Here is a 17,458-nt window from a genome sequence, read left to right as displayed (position 1 = left end):
TGGGTTGCTCAGCAAAGAAGTTCCATTTCAGCTTTCAATTAAACAGCCAAAGCATAAGCTCAGGATTATTAAACATTTATCATTGTAGATGGGAAATTAACCACAAGGTTTTCAAGGTGCTTGGGCTCAAGACCTTCCCAGACTGAGACTGCACGTGGCTGTACGTGCTTCCCAGGCTGTACATGCTTCTGGGGAAGTGGATGGAAACAGCCTTTGGGAATAGGCTCCACCACTATCTGGCTGTGCAACCTGGGATGTGCAGCTGCCTCTCTCTGAGCCTCAACTTCCCCATCTATAAAATGGGGATATGGTTCCAATTCCATGAGGCAGTTGTGAAAATTCCATAAGGTAACACATGTAAAATGTCTAATACAAGGCTTGGCATGCAGTAATTACTCAGCAGCGATTGTTTTTACTGTTAATATATTGTTATTAATAATGAAAACATTTAAATTACTTTTCTTCCCAGAAACTCAAATTCTTCATCATTAAAACAGTGATAGCGGCATTTACATCATAAGGCGGTTTGAAGATTAAATTAAATGAGATAACAGACGTATGTCTATACAATACAATGCTTGGCACATAACAGATGTCCAAATAAATAACAGCCATTATTATTCTGATCCTACACTCTAACCTGGGACGTGTGATGGATGGATCAGTAAATATTAGCTGAATAATTAATACGTTAATAAAAGAGAGAAAAAAAATTGTTTCAAGCAGTCAGGCTCTGGTTCTTCTGGAAACAGGGAGTGGCCCACCTGTGACCAGCCGGCCATTTGATGGAGCTCACCGGCGTGGAGGGCGAGCCCGGGCCTGGCTGGCCCCGTCTCAGTGTGCGACGGGGATAAAAGAGGAGGCAAGCTCTTTTATCTGGACGCAGAATGAACAGCTTTTCTAACTCCCCGACAGAGGCGAGAATGTTCAGGAAAGAAAGAACTTCCGAGGGATACACTGGGACCCATTCTGAGGCGGATTTATTCCTTTCAGCTGAAATGGAGGCATTGCATTATTGTCTGTGAGTCTGCATCTGTTCATTTGCACATCAAAATGGACATACCGTGAGGCTAGTAACGACGGCTTTGAAGATATTGGAATGTCTTTGGAAATTACTATCAATAAAAAACAAACTGGCTATGGAGAAGTTACTATTTTTCCCCTAGTAAACTTACTGACATTTTATTCCATTATGGATGTTGTCCAAGGTATAATGAAATGCTCAGTGATTGATGGAGCCTCCTGCAGCTTCCGCGCCTTACAGGATCCCCTTTCAGGAGGATGGCGGGCTGCCCGGGCCACAAAGAGACACCCGCTTTGTTTGAGGCCCCAGCAGCTGTCCCGAGGGCTGGGCTGCGGGCTACTCTCCACCAGTGAGGCCGGACTGCCTGTGCTTGGCCCATGGAGCCCCACGACAGGAAGGGGCCCAGAGGGATTGCAGGCCAGCACCCTGCCTTCCCCCATTCTCTGATGACCATCAGAGCACAGCCCCCCCAGACTCGGTTCTTTTGCTGTTCAAAGGAGAGCAAATTCTTCCTTCAGTCCTGGCACACATTCACAATACTTGACAACCTACGGAGGGCACTGACCATTCAGAATTGCCACCATTTGGCACTGGAATCACATTAACCCTCTCTTTGCTGGATAAGGGGGAGGTCTGGGGGCCACTGGGGAGGCAGCCGGAGTGTAGACGGCACCCCAGCGGCCCAGGGCAGGAACCATTCACCAGCCAACCTGGAAGTATTGCAATTATTGTAACAACTGATAAGACCATAGTGGTATATAAATTTGGATATCAGTCCTGCTTATATCTAGCCAAAATCTCTCTAGCTTTTGCTAGAGCCCCTTCCATCACTTCTGTAAGTCATTAGGGGTAACTTAAAGTAAAGGGGGGCTCACTGCTTCCCTGAGACATATACACTCTGCACTCAGGGCTGAGCCCTCCCCTCTGCTGGTCACTTCTATTTTTATTTTTATTATTATTATATATATTTTTTGCGACAGGGTCTTGCTCTGTCGCCCAGGCTGGAGTGCAGTGGCGCGATCTCGGCTCACTGCAACCTCTGCCTCCCGGGTTCAAGCGATTCTCCTGCCTCAGCCTCCCAAGTAGCTGGAATTACAGGCACGTGCCACCACGCCTGGCTAATTTTTGTATTTTTAGTAGAGACAGGGTTTCACCATGTTGGCCAGGCTGGTCTCAAACTCCTAGTCTCAGGTGATCCGCCTGCCTCGGCTGGGCGTGGTGGCTCACGCCTGTAATCCTAGCACTTTGGGAGGCTGCTGGTCAGTTATAAAGGTCACTTCTCACTGAGTCCACAGCCCACTTCGCACGTGCCTCTAGCAGACCTCGGCCGTGCTTTGTAGAAATAATTTGGGTGCATGTCTGACTCTATCACCAGACTGAGCTCCTCCAGGGCACAGTGAGGTGCACACGGAAGACTCATTTGGTGGCTCATCAGTAGGCGTGGAATGAAGGCAATGAAGAGAGGAACTGAGCCCACTATGCCCAAGGTCACATGCCCAATAAGTGGCAATACACAGGTCTATTTTTAAAACGTGTGCATTTTACATGGCTTCCTCTCAAGTAACGTTGACTCCTGCCGGTCACGTATACTTTAGTCCAAAGAAGTTTCACTGATAAAACCTGCACAGAGACCCAGTCTCTTGGTGTGTTGCGGAGAGTTTGCAGAAATCATGCCTGTGTCAAATGAGCTGAAGCGTCAGCTCCTCATTCCTCCCTCCCTTCTGACACACGAGCCTTGCTGAGAAATCCTACAGCAAGTGCGATGGCCTGAATGATTTCTGAAGGAACTTCCTTCCACAGCGACATGAACCCACAGCCCTCCAGTCTTTATTTGGCTGAGCTACCAGTCAGTCTCCTAAAGTAAGGACAGCTTGGGCTCCGTTCTCTTCCACAGAACCTTCTCGTCATGATCAAAAGAAAGCCAAACTCCTAGGCCTGGCACTAGTGGCCCTCCCTAACCCAGGCCCCAGTGCTCCTCCTGCCTCATCTCCTTTTATATTCTGCCACGTGGTACACTGTGCTCTGAACACACTTATTACAGTCCAGAGAGCAGTTCCTCTTCTGACTTTGGGTGCAGGGCCCAGTGAGGTGGTGACAGGGATGCTGAGAAGCTGACTGAGCTCAGTCACCCTCCAACTACAACTTCCACGCTTACTGGGAGCTCCCCAAGCACCAGGCACATTTGCTGCGCCCTGCAGAGAGAGTCTGCATAATTCAGCATAAATAGCTCCAACCCGGAGCCAGACTGTCTCCACACTGGCATCCAGCAGTGTGACGATGGTAGACCCTGCCGTGTCCCTTCCATGTCTCCCAGGCCTGCCACTTCCAGCGGGTCCTTTGAGATGTGTATTCTGCTCTGGTACTGAGCCTCCAGCCAGATGAAGTCTGGTTGCCCATTTGTAACCTGCTTGATAACACACTCTTCACTGGCTGCCTTCCCTTCCCTGTCCCACTTCCCGCGCCCCCACTAGTGTTCCCTGGGATCACATCCCAAATATACTGGATGCATGTGAATCCTGGTTTCAGGGTTTGCTTCTAGGGAACCCACACTAAGAGAATAACCTTGGCAATTGACTTAACTTCTCCATGCCTTGGTTTCTTTACCTGCAAAACTGCGATATAATAATAATACCTGTAAACAGCAGACTTACAGGTGCATAGGAAATCCCATATGCATTAGCTGCTTTTATTAAGTCATAATAGCTGCCAGTTAGAGTGCCAAATAATATACCGGGGCCTCTGTCCTGGGAGTTCTCAGCTTAAGCATGCATCAGACTCACCTGGAGACAGCGTTAAATACAAAGCCTGCTGGTCCCTACCCCAGAGTTCCTGACTAGGCAACTCCGGGAGAATCTGAGAATTTGCACTTGTGACAAGATCCCAGGCGGAGCTGATGCTGCTGGTCAGGGACCCCACTTTGTGACCCATTCCTCTGTGTTATCACATTTGCTTGTCACAATAGCCCAGGAATGGCGTCTTTAGCTCCATTTCAGGCAGACCTGGTGACATTAAGTGACACGTCTAATTTTTTTTTTTTTTCTTTTTTTTGAGACAGAGTCTCCTTCCCAGGCTGGAGTGCAGTGGCCCGATCTCTGCTCACGGCAACTTCTGCTTCCCAGATTCCAGCGATTCTGGTACCTCAGCCTCTCGAGCAGCTGGGATTACAGGTATGCGCCATCACACCGGGCTAATTTTTGTATTTTTAGCAGAGATGGGCTTTCACCATGTTGGCCAGGCTGGTCTTGAACTCCTGACCTCAAGTGATCTGCCCACCTCGGTCTCCCAAAGTGCTGGGATTACAGGCATGAGACACTGCGCCCAACCTATTTTCATATATTCAATGAAACTTGTCCTACTAGATTCTCTGAGATTAAAAAAAAAAATTGTTGGCCAGGATTCCAGCCAACGTCTGTCTGAATCCAAAGCCGGAGCGCTAAGTGACCTGCTCACAACATCTCAGCCTTGAGCCATGTGGAACTCCAGCTGGTGAGTGAGCAAAACCCTGAAGGACTTCGCATCGCAGGCCCCTTCCTGTCCTGCAGAGCAGAAGGAAAGAACCATCTAGCGGTGAAGGCCACGGGCCTGCAGAGAGAAAGGGGACACCAAACCTGTGACCCTGAACGGGAGTCCTGGGAACAGCTCCCCCAAATGCAGCTGAGCGCCTACCTCGGCTGTGGATGGCGGGCCTGGCAGCCTCGGGGCCCAGGGCGGGCGGTCCCTGGGAGTCACTCATGAAGTGGTGGAACCAGCGGCGACGCAACTGACGCAGCTCCGAGCTGCGGCTCCGGAGCCAGCGGGGGCCGGGCTGGGGCCGGGTCAGGGGGCTCTGCAGCATGTCCACACCCAGCAGCAGCTCTGGGCTGACTCGAGGGTCGTGCAGGGCTCTGCTGTCCAGCAAGCCCACGCCCAGTGCCACGGCGGCCACTGGCAAGGTCTGCAGGGGGCCGGGCGCCCGGGGGCCCTGTGGGAGGGCCACGCGGGCCCGCTGCAGCAGCAGCAGGCTGCCGGTCATCAGGTAGGCAGCCGTGAGGAAGAACAGCAGGAACTGTGTTCGGCGGAGAAACTTCTGGAGTCGGAAGAAAGGTTTGGCCATGCCCCTGGGCAGCAGGGCTCCTGGCTGGAGCCCCGGGATGGCTCCTAGTGCCCAGGTGGGAGGGAGGCCAGGGCCTCCGGAGGCGTCATCCTTGCATCCTGGCTCCTGGCACCTGCCTGTGCTCGCCTGGGGTCACTCACTGTTCCTGCCCCGTTTCCAGTAGGTGTTCAAATGGCACCATTACTTATCTCCAGTGGCCACAGGGTCCTGCAGCTGCAGCCTCTGCCCAGGTGTCAAGGACATCTCCATTCCAGGGCTCTACCGACCCTCATCTCCTGGCGCAGAAACCTGGAAGGTGGAGAAAGAGCACCGAGATGTAATAGGCGGGTCCACTACCTGGCACTCCCAGGCTGGGACACCCCTCACCCTGTGCTTGCTTTATCCAAGGACCAGCTGTGTTGCGGGAGCACTGGACAAAGCCAGGTTTAAATCCCAGCTCTGTTACTGGCCAGCTGTGTGACACTGGGTAGGTTGCTTAACCTTGCTGGGCCTCAGCTTCCCCATCTGTAAAATGGGGACAACAGCTCTCCCCTTGAGGAATAATGAGGAGTCAGTGATGACAGCAATATCAATAAGGGGGAGGAGGAACAGCAGCAGGGGCTCTTCCTCAGCCCTTCCTGTGTGTCAAGCACTCAGCTAAACACTTTACATATTATCTCACTTAACCCTGAAACCAATCCAACAACCTAGAGATATCATATCCCTGTTACACAGATGAGGAAACTGGCAAAAGAAGGCATATTAGCTAGTTTTTCTCAAGCCACACAGCTGGTAAACAGGAGAGCCAAGGTTTTGAAGAGTCTGTGTTCGGAGCCTGGACTCTCAATGACTGCATGGCCCAGCCTGCAATGAGACACTACCACATATAAATGTACCTAGCCCAGGCAGGACTATGTTGCAGATGCTTGATATATGCATGCAATCAGCTGACTCCCAGGGGTGCACTGGAACTGTGAGCCTGGGTTGGAAGGAGCTTCTGTACAGGCTGGTCATTGGCTTTCACACAGGATGGGGCCCAGGGGAGGGAGGGGCTTGTGTAGCCTTCCCAGGCCTCCTGGACTCCAGAGGCCAGAATCAAAGGACCAGGGTAGCGCCTGAGCCGTGCACCTGCAAACAGAGGCTGAGCACCCAGCGCAGAGAAGGCAGAAGGCTCTCTGATCTGCCTTCCGTGGGTCTCTCCACTCCCCAGGACTCAGCTGTCACTCTGGGTTTCGGTTCCCATTGGCGGCACCTCTGAAGTGTGCTGTTGGGGTTGGGAGAGGGTTTTGCAGCTGCCACGACCTGGGCTGCTGTGTGAGCGAAGCCCTTACCACAAGGACAGGCTTATCCCAGAAAAAAGGCCCCTAGAAGCGTGACTAAGCCACTGCCCGTAACTAACTTGGTCCGGGCCCCCCGCCAGGCCTGTGCAGCCACTCAATGGCTGCTCTGTGCACCAGGGACAGACAGCGGGTGTGAGAGGAAGGACAATGTTTGGGCTGGCATTCCAGGCCCCCAGAAAGCTTGGAGGCTTCGGACAAAGACCCCAGATAGGCATGACCCTCTCTGAGTAAATGGTGAGGGCCGCCAGGTTCCGAGGCCCTCGGGGAGAGCAGAGATCTGGAAATCTGGGTCGGCTGGTCCTTTAGGCTGGGGCGGAGGTAGCAGACTCAGTAATCAGCAAATGAAGGTGGAATTAAACTCTGGGTTGGGAAATTGCAGACGGTTCTCCAGAGCTTCTGTTTTCTAGGCTGATAAGTCTGCCAGGCCCACCCCAGACAACCTCATCAGATTTGTAAAACCACAGAGAAAATCCCAAGAAATCCTGACTGATCTCTCTGCCTCCAGCTTTGGACCCTCCAATCCATCTTCCACAAGGCTGCCAGGGTGATCCTCCTCCTAACATGCACATCTGATCATGGCGCGCCCCTGCTTAAAACCCCGTTCAATAGCTCCCTGTGGCTACTGCATAAACTCTAAGCTCCTTAGCATGACATACAAGGGCCCCTTCATGATCCAGCCCATCCAGCCTCATCTCTTGCCAGGTCTCTTCCTTTGGCTTCCCCATCTCACATGCACACGCATGCATGCACGCACACACACGCACACACACACACACACACTCCACATTCCAGCAGAGCCACCGGGAACCGGAACCACAGCACACCTGCCTCGGTGCCTTTGCACAAGCTACCCTTTATTTATGCTGTTTCCTTCCTCTTCACTTATCAAATCCCTGTGTATCCTCTAAGGCTCAGGCCAGATATTGTTCCTCAGAGAAAGCTTCCCTGAAGATTCCTCAGTCTTTCCACAGCCCCTGCTGACCCTCAGCCCAGCACTCACCATCCCGGGGTTGATCAGAACTGTCCATCTACTTGTCGGTTACCCTCCAAAGTCTGTAATCTCCTTAGGGCTAGAGGCCATGCCTCATTCATTTTCCTAACCCCAGCCCCAGCATGAGGCCTGGGAGTGTGGATGCTCAGTGATCATTGTTTATGAATACATCTTAAAAATGAACGAGACCACAGATAAATTGATACGCAAATCCTGACATCAGAAACCTGCTCCTATGGAGTCAGGGCAGTGAAATCTCAAATTCCACTTACCCAGAGCCATGGATGAAGCCTGAAACATGGGAGAGATCGAGCAGTGCATAGGCACAGGCCCCCAGGCGGTCCAGGAACACAGCTTAACGGAGCTGAGGGCTTTCAGACGCATGGAGTTAACAAGAGTGCCTGGGCTGAGCTTTATGTCATCCTTTCTGTGATGTAATTCTATGAGGAGGGGTCTCCAGGTCTGCTCACAAAGGGGCTCCGGTTACAAACTAGGGATCACATTAATCCTGTATAACTGAAGGGAAGAGGGTAGCACTCCTGCTGTGAAAACTTTTCTGATGAGATGGAGCAGAAAGGCAGGCAGGAGTTCAACAATTCGGAATTTTGAAGGCAGGGTATACTGGTGAATTCCGTATAGACTTTCGAGATAGGATTTGGATATACAATACAAGTAGGGCTGGGGTGAGGAGTGGTCAGAGCTGATGAATCAGGATTCAATACATCTCACACAGGGTCCCAAGGTCCTCCAAAGTATTTTCTGGTGCTCCGCCTTCCTAGGAGGGGTTTCCCTGGTCTGGGGAGGTGGGTGCTGGTGTGGACACAACAGACAGCCACGTGCAGGCCAGATTCCCATGGCCCAGGTCTTCTATGAAGCAGGCTGCACTCCCAACTTTTAAAATCACAAAGCAGATTCCTAGCCTGGAAAACTCATTGCGGGTAGACTGGTAGGGAGAAACAAAAGACCGGGCATAGTGGCTCATGCCTGTAATCCCAGCACCTTGGGAGGCCGAGGCGGGTGGATCACAAGGTCAAGAGATGGAGACCATCCTGGCCAACATGGTGAAACCCCGTCTCTACTAAAAATACAAAAATTAGCTGGATGTGGTGGCGGGTGCCTGTAGTCCCAGCTACTCAGGAGGCTGAGGCAGGAGAAATGCTTAAACCTGGGAGGCGGAGGTTGCAGTGAGCCAAGATCACGCCACTGCACTCCAGCCTGGTGACAGAGCAAGACTCTGTCTCAAAAAAAAAAAAAAAAAAAAAAAAAAGCATCAGGAACTTGCAGGAACTTGTCACCCTGCCCTGGACTTCCACCACACTCTATAGCCAACATCACATCACACTGTCTCTCCTCAAGGCTGGCAGCCCCCCTCCAGGGCACGGACCACACCTCGTTTATCTCCATGTTCCCAGATCCCAGCACACAGCTAGCAGGGCAGTGATGGTAAATGTTTGTTAAGTGAATGAACCCAAAAGAGACCTGGGGGTGGGCTGGGAAACTTGGAGCATCTACACAAGGGCTCACAGCCAAGCCACGAGGTAAGTCAGACAGCACAACCGGCCAACACCTGGGGTCGGGGGCAGAATGCTAGCCACTGCTCATCTGCATAGGGCCTGGGAGGCCATCAGCTATACCCACTACACCCGAAAGCCAGCAGGCTGTCCATGACAGTAAACCTACCTCGAGCAAAGCATTGCACAGGGCAGGGCCTCAGGCTCATTGTCCATTAAATGGGGGTAAATATGCTTTATGGGATCGAATTAGGGAGTGGACATGAAACCTCCGCTACTCTGTTCCCTACAGACTGTGGCATGGATTGGTTATGAATGCAAAAGAGGCAAGCAAGGAAAAGCCGGAGGACGGGCCTGTAGTAGCTGTGCCACTGGTGAAGTCAGACTCAAGAGGCCTCTCCCCAGCTCTGAGCCCCCACAGTCCCTGGAGTGCACCCAGGATCCCACTCTTGCTCACAGCTGATCCCCATGCTGAGACTGCTGTTAGCAATTGCTTTGTCAATGCCACCATTTATGAAGCATTTGCAGTGTGAATAGGTTGAACTGGGCTGTGCACTTTACCTGCACCATCTCATTTCCTCCAGACAACCCACCAAGCAAATGCCCCGCATACCCCATTTGAGCACTGAGGTCTCTGAAGCTCAGCCAGGTGATGCACACTGCCTAAAGCCAGACAGCTCAGGGCCAGCACTCAGACCAGGCCACCTGCTCCCAGGGCCTACATTATGCCCACTAAGCTTCCTATTTCTCTCCCCATCCCAGCTCCGGTTTCACACGAGGCAAGATTTATTCTTGAGAGGAGTTTAGTGCGCCTCTGTCAGCACCTTTTTGATGTCATGCCGGGCCAAAGCTCCTAGAGATGATGCCACACATGGTGTCTCCCCAGCCAAGCCTTCCAGACAGTGCCTTGTCCGTGAGTGTTCCCGCCCCAGCCCACTGGGACTGGGAGGCAGCCTGGGGCCCCTCCCCTCTGAAAGTCTGGAGAATTTTTCCCCAAGGTGTGCTTCCTGTGGGCACCTCCCATCTTGGAACCCTGCAGAGTGCTTCAGGGGGAGGCTAGAGGGGTTCTATCCCTGCCTGGGGCTTGGCCTTATTGGGGGTAGAGGGGGCACGCCAGGGCTGGACAAAGGTGCACACCCACTGCCCTGTCCTGGGGTCACCCTACAGAAGAGCAGGGCCTGGGGAGGGAGATCCTGAGTTCCCTGTCAAGCATGAGAAGAGAGTAATAGAACAAATGGGCTTCTGGAAGTCTCAGGGAGGGAGCAGGAGCCCAGAGCACCTGGATATTCAGACAACCTGAGCTTTTGTCTATTACTTTGTTGCCATCTGGGACCGAGGGAGCAGCAACTGCCCAGCCTGAATGATGGGTGGCTTGGGCTGGTCAGGTGGCCACTTCTCAGCCAGGCTAGGGGTCCAGAGACTGAGGGGTGGCAGCAGGGAGAGGAGAGGAGGCAGTGCCTGGGGCTGGGGGCTGCAAGATAGAACTCGGAGCTGGCCCAGGTGTGGCCACTGGGGTTCAGTCAGATGACTCAACCTCCCCGTGACCCCCGGTCAGAGAGAACAGGCAGTGGCAGCTGAAGGGAAAATGACACCAGACATCCCCAGAAGGATCTCAGCTACTGTGGCAGCTGCAGCAAGGGCTGCAAACCTCTTGGGACTTGGAGCTGCCTGCTCTTTGCAGGGCAGGAGCCCCAGCGACAAGAATAGGGCCCAGAACGTTGCTCTCTAGATAAGGTGATGGGCATCTGGGTCCTAGAAGCTCGAAGCCTCAGCCTCAGTGACTGGCAGCCAGGGGGGCTCAGCTTCAGGACCTGGGCAGAGTACATGCAGGAGCCTCCAGCTGGGCTCACAGCTCCTGGATTCCCCTCCTGTGACTTTCCCCTTGCCCCTGCCCCTACCCCGCTCAGGCATAGCACCTGGCTTCTGTACCCCATCCCCTCTCCAAAAGACTGTCCCCTTTCCATCTAAGAAAGTGATCTTTCTAAGATGAGGAGCTAATGATGCTACAGCCTGTAATGGCTTCCCAGGGATTGACAAGCAAGCCCTGTATCCCACCAGAGCATCACCTGGTTAGCGAGAGAGGCGTCAAGCACCCTCACGCATGCCCTTCCACCAGCCAGGGATGCTTGTGCCCCATCGCATGGCTCTGAAATGCTTCAGGCCATCAAGGTTCAGCTCCCATGCCTCCTCTTCCATGAAGCCTCCCTGATCTCTGGAGCAGAACCACTCCTCAGTGCTAGGCACTAAGCAGCAAGGCTGGATGCTGCTACAAACTGTGCCTGGGTAGTGTGTGGTCTTGAGTCAGGGTTCCCTGCTAATGTCCCTACCTCTCCTTCCAGCCTGTAGGCCTGTCAAAGGCACAGTCAGTGCCTCTGCCCACCTCTGGGTGGGGCACAGGGAATGCCCCTGAAAATAAGTGCCTGCTGGACTGGACATCCTTCAATGCTCAGGGCCATGCTGCCATTACTGACAGGCCTAACAACTCTGGGTCTTGGAGACTGAGAAAAAGCAAGAGACCCACTAAACAAAAATCTGTTGGGCCCTTTGGGGGAACAAGGTCTGGGAAATGCAAATGGGGTGGGATCCCTGTCTTTGATGAGGCAAATCTCTTGAGAGTTTGAACTTCAGAGCTTGAAAAAAGATTCAAAATCTTAATATGTTGCTAAAAGGGTATAAAACATAATAGGTCAAAACTCCATTCCACACAAAGGAGGAAAACCTCTTCAATTAACCCACTGTTGGGGTTCATATAAATAAAAAATTTAACATACCACATTACAGTTCAAGGTACTTTCACCAACTGTCAAGTGCATTGGATGAATGATCAGATGAACAAATGAATGAGTGATCTTCCCACAAATCTGTGAGGCCAAAATCATTATCGTCCCCATCATACAGATGCAGAATCTGAGACAGAGAAGGCCAATTAACTTGAACAAATACAAACGGCTATTGCTAAATCGCTCTGATTCCAGAGCATATCATCACCAGCCATATCACATGGTCTTCATGTGTGCAATACCAAGGACAGAGATCCTTCCAAGCACCATGGTGGAGGCTGGGTCCACACAGAAAGACAGCGCACCAGTGCCGGGGCCGGCATTTTTCCTTTCCTGGTGCCTGATTTGGAGCCTTTCACACTTTTGAAACAGCCAGTCGCAACCTTTTCCAGCCTATCTCTGGGTTATCTCTTTTATTTTTATTTATTTTTCAAGAAGGAGTCTCGCTCTGTCGCCCAAGCTAGAATGTAGTGGCATGATCTTGGCTCACCGCAACCTCCGCCTCCTGGGTTCAAGCGATTTTCCTGCCTCAGCCTCCCTAGTAGCTGGGATTACAGGCACACATCACCATGCCCAGCTAATTTTTGTATTTTTAGTAGAGATGGGGTTTTGCCATGTTTGCCAGGCTGGTCTCAAACTCCTGGACTCAGGTGATCTGCCCACCTTGGCTTCCAAAACACCAGAATTACAGGTGTGAGCCACCACGCCTGGCCTGGGCTATCTCTTTTATAGAATCTTATTTTGTTCACTTATTCGTGTGTTTCTTCCACCTGGTGCTGAAAGCTTAAGGGTCGTCTCAAGCCCATCCCAGAATCTGGAAGGTAAACAGGTGTTGAAACCCCACGGAGTGAGTTGGATACAGGTGGACAAATGAGTGGAGTGCCCAACCAAAGTCAGACCTGCCCAACTTGATGCTGCCACTGGGCACTCGGGCTGTGGGAGAGAGGCCAAGACACCCTGCTGCACATCCTTGTCCTCAGAATACTCTCGACCCCCTCACGTCAAGGGAGCCACTCTCTGGAAGGGAGCTCACATCTCCAGGGGCTTCCGGCAGCAAAGGAAGGGAAGCGAAGTGAAGGGGAGGGGCCTTAACAGCTACCAGCAGGTGCACTGTATTTCATAGCTGATGAAATGAATCCAGCCCATTCTTCCATCCACTTCTCACATCCACACCGGGAGGCAGGGCATATGCAGAGTTCCTCCCTGACCACATTCTCCAAGTGGCACACTTCCGATAATTTTTCAGGCCGTATGTCAACACGATTGTCAAAGCCATGATGAGGAGAGATTAAAGGAAGAATGTGAAGGCCAGACCAGGAGGCCCAGGGAGAAGGTGGTGAGCGGAAAGCCACATTCATTCCCTCATTGCCCAGATGAGCAGCCCTGGATGTTAGGGCCCAGCTCTGGCCCTGCTAGTGTATATGATTATCACCTGCATTTTAAGGCCTAAGGCCCTGAAGGTCTAAACACTGAGCTGCCCCAAAGTCCTTGGCCTTGACCTCATTGTACCTCCAGAGAAAGAGTCAGGGAGCTGGTCTCACCAAGGCTGATGGGGGTCTGAGCTGGATGGGAGTACAAGCTTGGAGCTTCTATAATGAGAAACACCACTTCCCTAGAGGCCCTGCTCGGAGGGGTTCCATCAGGGCCTGGAGGCTCTGGATTCAGAGGCTCTGAGTCGCCTGCTCAGGCTGATGCCATGAGGAACCAGCTCTGTGACTCATTCCCCAGTGCTCTGGCCAAACTGATCAGGTTGGAGGCTCAAGCTTCAGCAGCAGACCCACTAGTGGCACTGAATATCCACTTCTGCTCGGTTAGGAAGACAGGAGGAAGAGACAGGAGTCTGGCCTTCTGCCTTATCCCAGCTTCTCTTCACTTCCAACCAGACATGCCACAGGCCACAGGGCAGTACCCCATAGGGCACAATGCCCACTGAAGAGAGGGATCCCCTCACCCCAGAAGAAGGCATTTTTACAGAGGAGCTGTGGAAATGGCCCTGCTGAGGCCTGGAGGATGCAGCCACAGGTGAGAGCCTTCTGGCGGGGAAGATGAGGCAGTCAGGCTCAGCCACCAGCCCAACCACCGCCAAGCCTCCTTCAGATCCCATGCCTGGGAGAGCTCCTGCTCTTCCTCCTAGAAACCCTGAGCTCTGGCAGCCGGTTGAGGCCCCTTCCCGGAGGATCTCCTGAGGGCCAATCTAAGTGTGTGGGGGTGGGGGCATGATTGAGAGAGACAAACCTCATTCTCCCATAGCCCAGGGAAACCTCCCCTAGCTCTCTCCCCAGCACCTGCAGCCACCAGGAGTGGGTGATTGCAAACAGCGCAGGGCAAGCCAGCTTTATATCTCCTGTAACTTTCACTCCCCACCACCCTCACTTTCTGTGCCTGACAACCTAGGCAAATCAGAGGAAAAAAGAAAGGCCCCCACTCCTGATGCCAAAGTGGGATAAACCAAGTGCCTCCATAAACCTAAGCATGCTGTTCCAGCAACAAGAGGGATGAGGGTATCTCATGTTAGAAAAGTACAGCGGCGTCCTGCATCTGTCCATCTTGGGAGCTGCAGGGGCAGGGCCAGTGTGGGGAGCAGCTGGATCCAGTGCAGGGCTATGAGGCTAGAACTCCTATATCAGCCTTCCCACTGCTCAGCGGAAGGAAGAGCGGGCCCCTTCCCCACCCGCATTCCTGATCAGCAGAGCAGGCATCATCCCAGGCGCACAAATGCTCAGGAAAACAACCAGCGAGGTTACCCGGAGGCAGGGGACCCAGCCAGGTACGCTCCTGAGTAGCCAAGAAAAACGCAGTTTAGCAACCTTCAGTCGTGAGTCTCCGTTCACACCTACGAAGACGCAAAGCTCTACACTAGGTAATTTTCTGGACAAAATACATACGTTTTGCTTTTGCCTCTGCCTCTGTTCAAGTTCACCAAGAGACGGAGCAAACCCTCCGCTGACCGGAAGCCTCTGTTGGTAGCGGAACGAGAGGGAGCTGCTTCTGGGTAAACGTCGCCGCCTAGGAGGGAAGCTGTGCGCACCCCACACCCTGCCCTCGCCCCCTCCCCGGGACCAACCGCAGCGCCCTCCCGGGTAACAGACGGGCTCTCAGGACTCCGGAGGGGGACGCGGCTCGTGCGGCGCCTCGCGCACCCCCACCCCATCCCGGCCGCGCCGAGCGCCCCCCCCCCCCCCCCACAACCCCTGCACGCACCCGCTCACTCTCCCCTGCCCCGGCCGAGCCGCCCCGGGCCCCCGGGAAGGTGCCCCCGGCAAGCCCGCCCTGCAGCCGGAGCAGGTGCAGCCCCGCCGCGCTCCCAACCGCGTCTGCACAAACTTGTTTGCCCGCGGCAAGGGGAACACCCTGCTCGCAGCCCGCGCGGGGGTCCGGCTGGAGCGCCGAGAGACAGGACTCACCCCGCGATCGCGGCCGGCTGGGGCGCCCGCACCCGCGCCCATGGCCCGCCTTCCCCGGGCGCCGAGCCCGCAGCCCCCGCAGTGCCCGGAGCCCAGAAGCCCCGGCGCCCGCACGTCTCCGGCCGCCCGCGGCAAGCGGACCCACGCGCCCGGGCACAGGGCGCCGCCGCCTGGCTCCCCGGGGCTGCTGGCGTCCCGGCTGAACGGCGGGGCGGGCGGGCGGGCGCGGAGCCGGGGCGGGCAGCGGGCGAGCGGCGGGGCGGGCGGGCGAGCGGGCGCCGGGCTCTGCACATGCTCACTCGCGCGGCCCGGGGACAGCGGCCGGCCGCCGCCGGGTCCTAGAGGCGCCGGTGCGCACCTCCCGCCGCCCGGGGGAGGGGTCGCGGCTCCGCCGGAGGGGGCCCACGCCCTGCCCCGGCCCGCGAGACACGCGCGCGGGGCGGGCCACACGCGCCACTGCCGAGCAGAGACGCCGCCACCCACTCTGATACACACACACACACACACCAGTCACCCAGAGCCACAGCCTTTCACCGGGGCCCCACGGGCTCTAACACACGCACCATGACGCTCACACCCAGACACAGACCCACAAACACACGGGGCACTGCCGCGCAGAGGAGAGCACGCCGCCACTCTCCCATGCAGACTCACAGCGACAGCCGCACACTGCCTGACACACACATCCCGAATCACTGCTTCCCAGAGACACCGACACCCACACTCACACACACACTCTCTGGGCTCTGCCCCACTCACCCAGAAGCACTGGGCCACTGTGACAGGCACGCACACGTACACACACAGCCACACAGTTTAGAGTGCACTCTAATACACACACACCACACACACACACACACACCGGATCACCGTCCCATGCAGAGGTAGAGACAGATGGTCACAGCTTCACACACATTCACACTCAGAAACAAGCACCTGCTGGAACACAAACACTCTCACACAATCTGAGACAGACCTACACAGAATCGCAGCCCTACAAATACCCTGACACCAGCTCCCGCGTCTACACACTCGGGGGTCGGCCGCCGGCTTATCATACTGCTCCACACCGCACACAGTGACAAACCCACGCCTTGACATAGTTGCCCACAGAAGCAATGTCACACACTGGTGTCTACTAACAGACACACTCTCAGAGGGGCATACTGGGCATTGACCCACAGGCTCTCTCTCTGTCACACACACACACACACACACACACGCACCGAGGTGGAAAGAGGCTGAACAGTCACACAAGTCTATACACAATCCCTCTCTTTAAATAAAGGCTGGATCCAAACCTAAAGATTTTTCCCAGGGAGGAGCCCCACCCTGTTCCCCCAAAGCCGCCAAGTCACAGCATCTACCCTGCTCTGCCATGTGCACCGGTGGACCCTGTCCTCACCCGGGGCTGGCTGCTAAGATGCTCCCAGAAGCTGAGGACAGCAGAGGCAGCAGGAGCAGGTGGTGGTGCCTCTTACTCCGTCTTCCTAAAAGGGAGTTTCATGCCTCCGACTCCCGCTAGGGGCAGAGCTGCTTGGCCTGGCTCCGAGGAGCTGGCTTGCAACAGGTGCAGGTGGCAGGGAAAGCGTTTGCCTGGGGACCAGTCACAGTCCCTCCTTACGCGGGTCAGTCAGGTGGCGCCCAGAGCGGGAAGAGACTCGCTGCAGTTTGCATAGCTATGTCTGGCCAAGTGCAGAATTAGAACAGAGTCTGCACCATCCGCATGAAGGCAGAATGCTCTGAAGGTCTTGGGGCACCTGGGTTTAATATCCTTAAGCCCAGGAAGAGGATACAGTAAGTGAGAGATGAATTCTGTGCTGCCTCAGAGTCCCAGCCTTGCAGAAAAGCCCCCTTCACGTATATATCCTTTACAGAATGTGAATGTGTGTGTCGTTACGATTTATAACAGCAACCCACTGTGCAGTCTTGCAATGCTGTTTGGTTTGCAAAGCCCTCTCCATGACCAGCTACATAATTTGAAGGGCCTAAAATAAAAATGGAGCCCCCTTTTAAAACACTATCAAGAATTTCATGAGATAAAAGGAGGCTATTAAACCAGTACGGGTCCCTTCTGAGCACAGAATTCAGAGCCTTTCACAGATCTCATACCCATGAAGCCAGCCCTGGCCCTCTCGTACCCATTGTCCCACTTAAAACTGATAAGTCTATAGATGCCTTCATGTGCCCATTTGACAGATGAGACCTTCAGGTGGGTGATCACAAAAGGCTCACAGCCAGTTGAGCCCAGGGGAATTCAAGCCCAGCTCCTCTGGGAAGCCAGACACTTCCCGGCAGCTGCTATTCAGAAGTGTCCATCTGCAGCAGCAGACACT

General features: G+C 54.2%; 1 protein-coding gene across 8 annotated transcripts in view; it reads right to left on the bottom strand.

Annotated features, from left to right (window-relative positions):
* The window catches only part of WSCD1 (WSC domain containing 1), a 56,124-nt gene extending 39,505 nt beyond the window's left edge, over positions 1–16,619 (bottom strand). For 2 of the 8 annotated variants that reach the window (XM_055102265.2, XM_055102268.2), the window contains exons 1-2: positions 7,700–7,854; positions 4,691–5,405 (exon numbers count right to left, since the gene is read on the bottom strand). In XM_055102265.2, the coding sequence (XP_054958240.2) occupies positions 4,691–5,117 (427 nt within the window). In that variant the 5' untranslated portion in view covers positions 5,118–5,405; positions 7,700–7,854. Of the gene's footprint in view, positions 1–4,690; positions 5,406–7,699; positions 7,855–14,603; positions 14,819–14,919; positions 15,413–16,527 lie in introns of those variants that run through there. The other 6 variants (XM_003810151.7, XM_034941384.4, XM_034941383.4 and 3 more) reach the window with 6 other exon arrangements.
* Positions 16,620–17,458: the final 839 nt, after the last annotated feature.

The sequence above is a fragment of the Pan paniscus genome, chromosome 19, assembly GCF_029289425.2.
Source record: "Pan paniscus chromosome 19, NHGRI_mPanPan1-v2.0_pri, whole genome shotgun sequence".
Lineage (NCBI taxonomy): Eukaryota > Metazoa > Chordata > Mammalia > Primates > Hominidae > Pan > Pan paniscus.
Note: the sequence above shows the minus strand (reverse complement) of the source record. Positions and strands in the feature narration are given on the sequence as shown.